Below are 12,801 nucleotides of genomic sequence, written 5' to 3' on the forward strand. Positions count from 1 at the left end.
CACAAGCATCATTTAAACTCTCTCGGATGTAATTTATACCTGAAGAGACATTTTCTGAGTGGTAGGATAAGAGAATTTCACTTGATGATTCAACATTCTGGATGTTTTTTTAAAATAAAAGAGGGATTTAAAGATTTGAAAACTTTTGCCAAAAAACTTAACAAGGGGTAGATGTAAGATAATTTAAGATAGGGATAGTTACTTGAAATATATATATTTTAAATTAGAATTACAGTAAACAAACAACCCTTGAGAGAAAGATTTTTTCTTTACTTTCAAAGAGTATAGACAATAGTTGGATTTTACAAAACAAAAGATAAAGGTAACATATGAGCCAGATTGTAATGTTGACTCTAATTACAGAGTAGCATTTGAGATAAAAGTATCAAGTGCACAGGAAGACAAAATGAGATTTAAAAAAGGAAAGCTTGCCTTTTATTCTTTCCCTTGCAACTGAGATATTTTCACTTTAGGATTACAGTATTATAATGGCAACCACCTGCAAAAACAGCAGGGCAGCGGAAGAGAGGATTACTAGAGAGGGATTATATCAGATTTACTTAAGAAAATGGTTGAGGAATTGGGCAGTGTGTTAGCTGAATCACATGATACTAAATTGACTAAACCAGTTAATATTAAATTGACAGCTTTTGAAAAAAGAATGAATCAAAGACTTGTAAAGATCAAAGGCCAGGCAGAGAAGTTAAGAAGATGGAAAGCCCTGTAAATAAGTGTTTGGAGATGTGAAACAGGTATCTGGATTTGTAAAACAAATTAATCACAAAGTGGAAATTCTGGAGTATAAGACAGAACTTACACAAGTAGTCCTTGATGTATGAACACAATTCGGACCAGAATTTCTATTGCTAATCTTCAAACAAATTTGGCTTCCCCTATTGACTTTGCTTATTGGAGGCCAGGTGGGAAGATTGCAAATAGCAATCAAATGCTCCTGAGATGTTGCAGCTGTAATAAAAACATGCTGGTTGCTAAGTATCCAAATTTTGATAATGGAACCATGAGGATGCTGTGATGGTCATAACTGTGAGGACCAGTTGAAAATTGAGGAAAGAGCAGGAAAGAGAACTAAATAATTTGGCATTGAGGAGAAAAAATTTGAAACATCGAACAATTCCACATGATTCTGGTAAAATATATTAGAGAAAAGGTTATGAAAGTTTCAGCAATTTTGGGGGGGATTGGAATGAGGAAGATACAGAAGCAAAAATGGCTAATATATTTAGAATAAATACAAGATTTGTGAGAATAAGAAGTGTTCCAAAGAATGTCTTGATGCACTTGGCAGGAAGAAAAAAAAAAAAGATCAAGGTTTGTAGCAATGTTTTAATACAAGATGGAAAATGGATAATGCAGATGTAATTTTTCTTAAGTTCCTATTAAAATCTTGTATAAGAGAAAAGAGTATTTCTTTTTTATTGAAAGATTAAATAAAAAGTTCTATTTTGATGGGATAAATTGGAAGGTGTGATTTTCATTTTTAAACAGCAGATGTTTTGGCTGAATTTTGGTTGCTACCGAAAGAAACAATAGTGGAAAAAATAAAAATAAAAATGTTTTTAAAATAATGTAGAAAAAGGGACTGATTTAAGATTTCTCCCCCAATTTCCAGATATTAGTTCAGAGCACAACAGTCATATGTCAATTAGTATTTGCTAGACCTACAGAACCTAGGTATTTCACACCTCAAATAGGCAAATTGTTATGGTATTTTTCTGGTTTATTCTTGATAACTGAAGTAAATAAGTCCATTAGTACTGATTATGTGTTGCTGAATATGTTGTTTCATATTATGCTTGAAAACAAGAATTGATTTAAAAATGCTCTGCTTGCTTTGAATGCCATGTGTATGAAGTTAACAATAACTCACATAAGACTTGTAACTAATGATCTGTCTATTCAGTTCTAAATGTATCTAACCATCTCTGTTCTTTTTCTTGCCTTAACTGAGCCCAGGTACCAGGAATGTATTAGGCACAAATATTAGGGAAATTTGATTCTGTGACACACAACAGTGCTTACAGATTTTATTCTTCATAAAAAAATATTTCATTTTGTATGGTTGTAATGCCTATGTTGCTCCTTGGCTGCCTATGCTTGAGCTGGTATAGTTTGATAGTTCTAAGGTTATAGTGCCATCACTATGAATATTTTTAAAATACAATTGATTTTAAGGCCTGTCACTATTTATGAAGCATCCCAATGTTACTGTTATATAGACCTTTCAACAAGAATTTTTTCATCCGAAGCCTCCCACACATTTTCTAATTTGCTAATGTTTTAATTGCTTTCAGGGGATACAAATGCTAGTGAGAAAGAAGTATGTTTGTAAACAACTTTCCCAAAGGAATAAACTATAATAGGGTGGTTTTTTTTGCATATTCAGGTGACAGAGTAATAGATGTAGGGTCAGAATGGCGAACATTCAGCAATGACAAAGCCACTAAAGACCCATCTCGAGTTGGAGATACCCAGAACCCTCTCCTTAGTGATGGAGATTTGACTACAATGATTGGCAAGGTAATATATAAATGTTTAACCTTACAATGTGTGAATATTTCAATGTTCAAAATTATATTGCATTAACAAAAATACTGCTAAACACAAATTTCTTAGTACGAGAAGACTAGAAATGCTTTTGTTTTGATAATTTCTTGTTATTTCCACTTCAACAATATTAGTCTTTTTCTCCCAATATGAAGAGTGTAGGAAGCAAAGAAAATGTTCATTTGTTTCTGTTAACTTTGAATTCTTTAGGCAATTGATATCAGAAATTTAGCTTTTTTAAGCTTCTTCATCTTTGGTGTATCCAGGCCTAATTTGTACAAATTTGATATTCTCCTGGTGCTATAAAACCAAGATTATTTACATATGAAGAATTGCCTTTTCATTGTGGAAATTTCAAAGTATTACTCTTTTTATCTTGTTTGTAAAGTAGAGACAAAAGTAACATCTTCACATACCTTACACATCTACAACATTTTTCACTTTAAGAATTTCCAGGGTTAGTTTCTGTTAAGAGGAAGAACTATTGTAAATCAGTAGATAAACTATAAACTGTAAGTTTTCACCTTTCCAAAACAATTTGAGGAATTATGAGTGGCTGGAATGCTTTGCTTTTAAGAATTGTTAAGCTTAAGTACCATAATATTTTTGGGTACAGAATGCTTGATAAAGTAGTCATGCTTTTGCCCAGATAAATCAGTGTGCATGAGGACTGTTGGGCTAAAGATGAGATGACCTTCAAAAGGAACTCTATAAATTCTACATAGGGATGGACTAAACTCTAAAAATTCAGATTCTTTTTTGTAGTAGCTATTATCCTCACACATCATTTTCTGCACCTGTGCAAAACCCCACTGGGAAACTTAGAGCTTAAGAAATTTTGAATGGGAGTCTTCGCTGTCCCTTGACTGTCATAAAAAGGACAAAAATAAAAAGGCTAAAAGCCTAATAATAAACCTGCTGAATGATATCTTTGCATTTTGTGGCAATTAAAAATTACTCCTAATTATGTTTGTCTCCTGCTTGGACAATAGCTTCTTAAACTCCCCCCATCCCAGTCCCTTGCAGATCAGTACTTGCAGAAGATATCTGCAGAAGACATCTGCAAGAATGTAACAAACTACATTCTTCTTATCCTTTGGTGGCCTCCACAACCATGGTTTACTTCATATTTACAGTTGGCCCACTGTGAATGACTTGATCTCTTGAATGCTTGGGTTGGTTATCCTTCCGTCAGTGATAAGTGCATTTGAACTTTAATCTGCTCTATTTCATCATCTAGAGATTTTGGCCATGGTTCTTCAACTCTTCAGTCAGATAAAATTCTGCTGTCTTTCAAGAAATCCTCTTCCATAAACTCTTAACACCACAAAGTTTAGGCATTTCACTGATTATTTGAGAAGTCTGTGATGTCAGATTGCTTATGTTTCAGATTTAAAGGAAGTGTGCTTTAGCTTATCTTCACTGAAAGTATACATAGCAGCTATTTAACCTGTTTGAAGTTTTGTCCTTTTTGTGTGTACTCTTGAGTTATAAAGTTTGATACATTTTCAAGTGCCAGTAACCCTTCCAGTTTGACACATTCTTTTATTGATGCTATTGACATTTATGTCAAAATCTTTTGAACTGATGGCTGCTACAAGTCTTATTTGTAGTTTTCCCCCCCAGATGCTATCACAGTATTCCTACTTACTGCGGAGCTTCATGTTTTGCACAAGCATGTGCATTGTATCCCCCTGTATACAAATAGAGTGGTCTTCTACTGACACACAGGTGTTGTTGTTTTTTTGCCAGAATCCATGTCTAAGTGACATAGTCAACAAAACATTGTGTGCTAGCCTTGATATATCAGTGGAGGATGAGCTCTCAATTACTTCTTCCTGGCTATTAAGAAACCCAATATTTACAGTAGTACTGGTGAACTGTAATTAGAATATTGCCATATCATTGTTTTGGAAAATGATTAAGAAATGGTTTCCTCAAAGTCAACTCATTAATGGAATGATGAACGGCTTACTGGGCAATTAATATTTTCAAGAAAGCTTAAAGGTGGCTACAGTGAAAGGATTGGACATTTCACTGTTAATTTCTGCAATTTAATATCATAAGATTATTCTATTGTTGGGTTCCTTTGCAATGGACAATAGTTTGGCAAATCGAATGATCTTGTTGATAAGAAAGAGAACCTTAAATGTTTTATTTTAAAACAATAGTCAATACTGAAATTGAAGCCATGAGCTGTCTTGTAAGATGGGGGTGGGGGAGGGGAAGGTTGTGATGGAAGGGATCTCCTGCTTCTGTTCCAGAGGCTGCCTGTCACTTTCTCAGAGGTCCTGCTTAGATAGCTGTCCTCTGTCATTGAGTTTCTCCATCTGGTGCTCTCTTGTCGTTTTTTTTGGACTACAACTTCAGTTGACCCAGCCAGCATGAATCAGGCAGGGAGGAGAGGGAACATTCTTGTGCTGGCAGTTCTTTCAAATATTTCCTCCACCCAGAGTTCTACTTTTACTTTTTGCTTTTTATTTTCTGGATTGTACATGGTCCAGTTTTAGGAAATTTTCGTGAGCAACAGAAGGGTGGCTCTTTTCCTCCCTGTGATTATTTTGTTTTCAAGAAAAGATAGAAATAACAACATTAAGGATAAACGGCACATTAAAGCATATGTATGTGTGTGGTTCCCTATCTTCCTGGTTTCAGTCAGACAATGAAATGCAGAAGATAATTTAAACCAAAAGTACTCCTTTCCAAATCGTTTTTTCTTATGAGCTGACCTGGCTGGTGGCTTTCTTCTGAAATTTCTACATTTTTGATGAGCTTTTAATATGAGTTGTTTTGAGATAACCACTAGTGATGAAATAAGAAACAGTGACCTCCTAAATATACCTAAATCATCGATATTCTGTTTCTAAATCAATATAAACCATCTTAATAGGAGAATGCACAAAGCAAAAAAAAAAAAAAACTTCAGCATTTGGTGGGATTTTTTAAAATAGAAGTTACCTTTCTAATATCAGAGATTTATTCAGTCCATGCTTTAGATACTGTGCTAATATATGACTTAGTTGTACGTCAGCCTGAAGCCCCTGGGATTATATTCCATTTTAGCTGTTCCTTTTGTTCTATGTAGTGTGGTATTTACTTAGAGCTCGTTAATATTTCACCTTTTATAAAAACTATATAGGCAACTGATTTCTAAATTGGTGGTGCTAATTGCTTGTGGAAGGATAGCTTTTGAAAATGAATGAAATGAACATTAGAAAGGACTTTTACCCTTACATAATATGTGCTTTCCAGATTTTAAGTCTGTTCTGTAGTCCATGTTGACATAATGTATTAATTTCGGTTTCACTTATGCTTTGCTGATAATCACATTATTATGTAGTAGTAAAAAAAATGGTGCTTAAGTTAGATGGTGTGTTGTCTTCCCATTCACCTCACAGTAGATATCCATACTGCATATCTGTGTATGTATACTTACATTGTGTGAATGTAAATGTGCTCTGTTCCTCAACCCTTTTTCTGCAGGGGACAGGCGCAGCTAGCTTTGACGAATTTGGGAATTCAAAGTATCAAAATCGTCGCACCATGAGCAGTTTTGACCGTGCAATGATGAACGCCTTCAAGGAAATTGCTAGCATGGCTGACAGAATCAACCTGCCCCGCAATATAGTTGTAAGTCATGCTTTGTCCTCTGAAATTTTTTCCGGCATCATTTAGCGTAATATAATGAACAGGGGCCTTTCTGATATTATTGCTAATTAAATGGCCTGGGGTTAATTGAATTTTGTCTGCTTACTTTGAAGGATCGAACAAATAATTTATTTAAACAAGTGTATGAGCAGAAGAGCCTGAAGGGGAGAAGTAACGATGCCATTGCATCCGCTTGTCTCTACATTGCTTGCAGACAAGAGGGAGTTCCTAGGACATTTAAAGGTAAGCCATTGGTTGACACCTGCTTCAACTGCTTTTCAACATAGGACCCTGTTGTGGCCCAGCAAGAGTGTATGGTGTATGAAGAGGGGGGGGTCAGAACAGGACCCCCAACCTATATCATCTTTTTTCTTCTGAATGCAAATATAGTGAACTTTGTACAGGTGATCCTCGCCTTATGACCACCATTGAGTCCAAAACTGGCTCTAGCAGGACAGTTGTTAAGTTTTACGATCCCATTTTTACAATCTTTCTTACCACAGTGAATCACTGCAATTGTTAAGTTAGTAACTAGTTGTGAATCTGATTTCCCCCATTGACTTGCTTTGCCAGAAGGTTGCAAATGGTGATCACATAACCCGGGACACATACATACATGGTAGTTGTCAAGCACCTGAAATTTGATGCTACAATGCATGGGGAGGGTACAATTGTCATAAGTGTGAAAAACGGCCATAAGTCACTTTTTTCAGGACTGTTGTAAATTTGAATGGATTAGCTTAATGACTGCATGATTTGCTTAATGACTGCAGTGATTCTCTTAACAACCTTGACAAAAAAGTTGTAAAATTGGGTGCCGTTCAATTAACAATTTCCTTCCTTAGCAATGGAAATTCTGGTCCCAATTATGGTCATAAGTTGAAAATTTAGCTGCATCTGTCCAATGCTCTATCCTCCTGTTTTTCCCCATAAGAACACCTCTGTGAGGTGGCTTGACTGGAAGAGAGACATTGGCCCCAAAGTCACCCAGTTGGCTTTCATGCCTATGGAGTAATACTAGAACTCTCAGATTCTCAGTTTTTACTATGCTAATGAAGCAATGAATTAATGAATCCATTTATTGTTTTGACTATTGGTCAAAGATAAAGCCTGCACCAAAGTGGCCAACTATTAATAAAAATACATTAAAATGTAAAAACACCCCAATCAGTAAGAACATGCCAAAGTACTTCTCTGTTCTACCAAAGCCTATTGTTAGCTTGCATGACTCTTATTGGGAAGACCATCTCTCCAAGCAACTAACAATGTCCATGAATTTTTGTATCGTATCCTTTGTAATTTGTTTTTTTAAGCTTTGAAAAGTTCAAAGTTACAGAAGATTATATGCAGTTTGACTTAGTGTTGCACCCTAATAACCCTATGTGGGTATAATTGTAGTGATTCAAAAAAGAAGCAAAGCCACATATTGATGTATAATTTGTAATCAACAATCAATTTTTCATTTTGAAAAATTTCAAAATTAAAAGTAATGAGGAAAGACCGATGCAAGCAAATTAAGACTTTCATTTCTCCCTTGTTCCAAAGGCTGTCATTATCTTTGCTGTTTTGATCTAGACAAGCATTTTCACTTCAATCATCTTTTGCTGAAATGTCAACTTTTAAAAAATTCTGCTGATGTCTAATGTATGTGTGCCCCTGTGCATGCGTGCATGTGTAAATATAGCAATTAAGCCTGGCTAAACTCTCAAAATTTTACTTTATTAGTTTCATAGATTAATTTTATATCTGTGATATGAAAAGTTAACCACCAACAATGAAAGAACCGTGTTAAGCTTTAATTGATGGAGAGGGTGACTGGGAGTGTTGATCTAAATTCTTTGTGACCTATGTACTATTGTATCCTTTAGAAATATGTGCTGTTTCCAGAATTTCCAAAAAAGAAATAGGCCGGTGTTTCAAACTCATCTTGAAAGCTTTAGAAACAAGTGTCGATTTGATCACTACTGGAGATTTCATGTCCAGATTTTGTTCCAACTTGGGTCTCCCTAAGCAAGTCCAGATGGCTGCAACACACATTGCGCGTAAAGCTGTGGAATTAGATTTAGTTCCTGGAAGGAGTCCTATCTCAGTTGCAGCTGCTGCTATTTATATGGCTTCACAAGCCTCGGCTGAAAAGAGAACACAGAAAGGTAATGTCTTTATGTATCTAGGAAAGTAATTTTTATACATGCCAGAAGTAGGGTTTTTTTTTAAAGAGAAAGAATTGGCATGGATGCCACAAACTCTGCTTTACATAAGGGCTCTTCTGTTTTGTTTGAAATACATGTCCAGTAGTCAGTGCCTTAATTTCTGCTCTTCTTTTGGGCTAATTTAGTAAGCTGTTAAATTAATTACAGAGCAGACTAAACCATGGTTACTGAAAATGCCACAAGGGTTGAGTCTGTGCGCTGTATTAAATTAGAATAAACATTTTTGCTTTCTTTGATGAGTAAACCCAAGCAATGGCAGCTTGAGTGTGTCTCAGGATATAAAGCAAACTGTCCTGTGAATTGTAGGTGTTAATTCAGACACTTCAGATTGGTCCAGAAAGAATTGGAAATAAATGTAAATGGTATTATGAACTGTTGCTTTGTAGCAAAGCCTTCTCACTTCCTTTACACCTTATCTGGTGTGTGTTAGTTGAAACCATCCTTAAAAGTGTCTGAATTTAAGTATCAGGATTAAACTCCTAAATTGTAAATTGTATAATTCATTTTGGAGTTTGTAAGCATTATTTGTGAATTTGGAGAATTGGGACTCTAGCAAATAAGTGCTAATTTGCTTACCTTGGCTTTTTATTTCAGAAATTGGAGACATTGCTGGTGTAGCTGATGTTACAATAAGACAGTCATATAGGCTGATTTATCCACGTGCTCCAGACCTTTTCCCAGCAGATTTCAGATTTGACACTCCAGTGGACAAACTGCCCCAGCTGTGAAACTTCAAAGCCCTGCAAAATAATTTTTGACTTAGAAAAGCACTAAGCATATAAAAGCAGTCCTGTCAAGCTTTCAATTGCAGGACTGGTGAATGAAAGGAGATGGAAAAACTGATCGGATGAAATGGAGCACACATTCCAGATGTAAACAAAATAATTTTGTGGCATTTTTATGTATATATTAGTGAATGTAAGTATTTAACAACCATTGCAGCAAATTTAATTTTCTATTCTGTGTATTTAGATTTCTTTCATAGAGATCTGGCAAAATGTATTTTGGAAAATATTTCAAATCAGAATAAACTGTTTTCCAAAAAACAGTACTGACCTACAAGTTTTACTGTATGTAACTTTGTTCTAAATAAATATCCAAGTGGAAAATGTAATCTATATAAGTTGTTCAGTTCTCTGAATTAGATGCTGTACATGGATTTTGCATTGTTTCTTGATAATTCTTAGTTAATTATAATGGGAAGTTCTAATTCAGAGAAAATATAGTTCATATAATAAGTATACTTGTAAAAAAAAATCTGTTCACCTTAGGAAAAGATTAACCATGTCAAGTTTATACTTTGATTCATTCTATTTAAAGTTCCATAAATCAAGAGCATGTCTCTTCGTTACCTTGTGTGGCTACTCGAAAAAATGATGACCATATTATGTTCATGGTCTCTGTCATAAGAGGCAGTTTTTCTATTGCTGAGTTTTGAATAGAAGTGGGACAATCACCGTTTCTCTCTTCACAAAGCCAGGAATATTTTTTGGTCAGTGATGATGATAGTCTAGTTAAAAACAAGTAGACTATTACTAAGGCATTGAAAACAGTTGAGTACCATTGTTGAACAGGAAGGAAACTGAATCGAATGTTCTTTACCCTACATGTGCAAATTTTTTCTGTCTAACTTGATATTCCAGCAGCTCCCTTCTGCCATTACTGTTTTCTTTAGCAGAGCTGGTCAGTTTAACCACTGAAACACAGCTGAGGTGAAAGATAACAGTAGGAGTGTGTGTGTGTGTGTGTATGTGTATGTGTGGGGAAGAAGGAGATCCTTAGTCCCTCCAGACCATTGAGATGGAACTGAGAAAATGTATACTTTAATGATTATTCAGCATTTAGGTGAATTAGAAATAGAATCTTTTGTGACTAGAAGCTCTTGTCCAAATTGCAAAATCAAGTTCACTCCTTTTGAGTAGGGATGTATTTGCCACTTCAACAGCTATAAAATGACAGAGCTCATGATAATTTAAAAAAAAATTAAGTCTGCTTAGTATAAAGCTTTATAATGTATATGAAAAATAAAATTAATCCTGGAGGCTTATATCTTTCTTCAATTTCTTTGTTCATGAAAATGGTTTGCAGTCATACAATTTCATGGGTCTAAGATTTGGCATTATTTTGTTAAGGGATGTTACCAAAAGATGGTATTATCCTGGCAAGTACACTCCTATTTTGTGTTAGTGTCAATCTTTGCCTGCAGTAGTCTATACTGTAGAGTAAGGGCACAGAAATCCAACTCACTACAATAAACCATCTTGGTTTGTAATTCATTCAATGTAATTCATTGAGGGCATTTCTATCAGTGTCAAAACCTAATCAGCACAGACCTTTTATGTGTAAGTCCAGTAAATGAATTTTATCTCGGGCTTTTTAAAAACCACGATTAAAAATCATGTCTAAGTAGTAATGGATCCAAACCTATAGGAAATAGAATTAACTTTAGACAAAAGGTAAGAAAGTAACCAAAAAATAAAGCTGGGCTTAAATCATTTTAGAATCTTGAGATAATTGAAATATTAATTGCTTAACAGCATGAAAATATACTTACTATTATGCAAAGCATAGGTATTTTAATGTTGGGATTATTTGTTCAATCCTCTGCTCAGCAGAAAAATCAAAATTAAACATTTTCAATTTATGCTTGAACATAGTAAAAGGATAGTCCACTGTTTGATATATGTTATTGGTTCCTAACACCCAATCAGGATCTGCCTTTAATAAATTCACTTCTGTGTTCTGTTATCTAGAATGAATACAGACCCTGAGTGGCTTCTCTGATATGCTTTCGGGTATTTGAAGATTGCTATTGTATTATCTTATTATCAACAGGTTCAGTTTTGTCAAATTCCTTTCATAGGACTCAGATTTCTAGTCTGTTGATCATCCTGATCTTAGTTGAACATGTTCTGGTGCCTCAATCGAAGTGGAGCATCCAGAATTGGACATGAGTTGAAGAGTTTGATCACTGCAGAATTTTCTTCTATTTTAGTCTTTTTCTTAAGTATGATTACCAAAGAAGGTATTCTCATTTTATGACTCTACATTTGATTTTTGTTTCCCAAGTGACAGACTTTGCATGGGTTCAGTTTCATTTTTGTTTTCAGTCCATTCATCTAGGTTATTTTGATTTTTAACTATACTGTAAAACTCTATATCATACAACTTTGAGAAGGATTCCATTCCTCTCATATACTGGTATTAATGACAAAATAGAGGCGGCTCCAAGATTAACTTTTGTGATAACCATTTGATTCATCTATCTTGTGTGATGAGAAACCATTCCGAGTATGATAAACCAGCTTTCAACCTATATAATTGTCATTTCTAAATAAAACTTAGCTTTCTGATCTGATATTTTGGCCAGAAACAAGGTATATTATGAATGTAGATTTCTCATCAATTAAATTACTTAATTTTACAACCTTACAAGATTTATCGGCAATTCGTGTTCTTAACAAATCTATGCTGATCTCAGTTAACTGGTAAATTAAGGGCTTCTCTCAATGAATGGTTTGGAAGAGCTCTAAGTGTATTTCCCGCAGTCATTTTCAATTGTTTCTCTCGGGTACAATAATGAGACAACGCGTCAGGAAATAATCATCTCATTTAAGGACCAGCTTTAAAAACACTGTCAAGAAATGACAGAAATAAAAGCTGAGGAGAATTATTTTAGGGCCATCTTCAGCAACATTTTGTAACAACTCAAGTCCTTCCAAGCTTTCAATGCAGGTCTTCGTACCCCCTTCCCATCCCATGAATTGTAATGTGTAATGTAAACCTGGTATACATAAATGCAGTTTGGGTTTACTGGATTATGAGACTCTTGCCATAGCGGTGTGGTGACTTAGGCTACTGTAATTAGTATAAAGCAGAGCTTAGTGTGAAGTTTAAATTCAGCCTGTGTGGGAGAGATACTCATTTCAGTTGAAACCATATGCTGCAAATTATTAGTTTAGCTTCCAATTTACCCACTGAATACTGCACAGAAGTTTCAAACAAAGAATCAGTTTCCCAAGTGAACCATTAAGGAATTTCCTAAGCAGCTCTATAAACTGTTTTGATTAGAAGACTGCACCTAAGGGAGGTTTCTTAAATGTTTAAAAAACAAATCAGACATTTATCCACCCTGAAAGAAAAAGTAATTCACACAAAGTTCCAAAGACATCATTTATCTAAAGATCAAACACAAGATTATAATTCAAATCAGTAATTTTTTTCCTATACAAATTTCACTATTTAAATTTTGAGAATTGCAGATAGTTTGTACTAATACACTGTTAAAGGCACATTTCATTTAAATGCATAGTGTACCATTCTAAAATACCCTAATTTTTTTTACAAAGTGCTTCAGCAGCCACATATGTATAGCAAA

The 12,801-nt window shown here is 34.7% G+C and overlaps 1 protein-coding gene across 1 annotated transcript in view; it reads left to right on the forward strand.

Annotated features, from left to right (window-relative positions):
* Positions 1-11,209, forward strand: part of GTF2B (general transcription factor IIB) — a 28,684-nt gene extending 17,475 nt beyond the window's left edge. The window contains exons 3-7 of the mRNA XM_032218386.1: positions 2,405-2,538; positions 6,049-6,195; positions 6,327-6,456; positions 8,082-8,363; positions 9,018-11,209. Coding sequence (XP_032074277.1) covers positions 2,405-2,538; positions 6,049-6,195; positions 6,327-6,456; positions 8,082-8,363; positions 9,018-9,151 — 827 coding nt within the window. The 3' untranslated portion in view covers positions 9,152-11,209. The remainder of the gene's footprint in view (positions 1-2,404; positions 2,539-6,048; positions 6,196-6,326; positions 6,457-8,081; positions 8,364-9,017) is intronic.
* Positions 11,210-12,801: the final 1,592 nt, after the last annotated feature.

The sequence above is a fragment of the Thamnophis elegans genome, chromosome 5 (genome assembly GCF_009769535.1).
Source record: "Thamnophis elegans isolate rThaEle1 chromosome 5, rThaEle1.pri, whole genome shotgun sequence".
Lineage (NCBI taxonomy): Eukaryota > Metazoa > Chordata > Lepidosauria > Squamata > Colubridae > Thamnophis > Thamnophis elegans.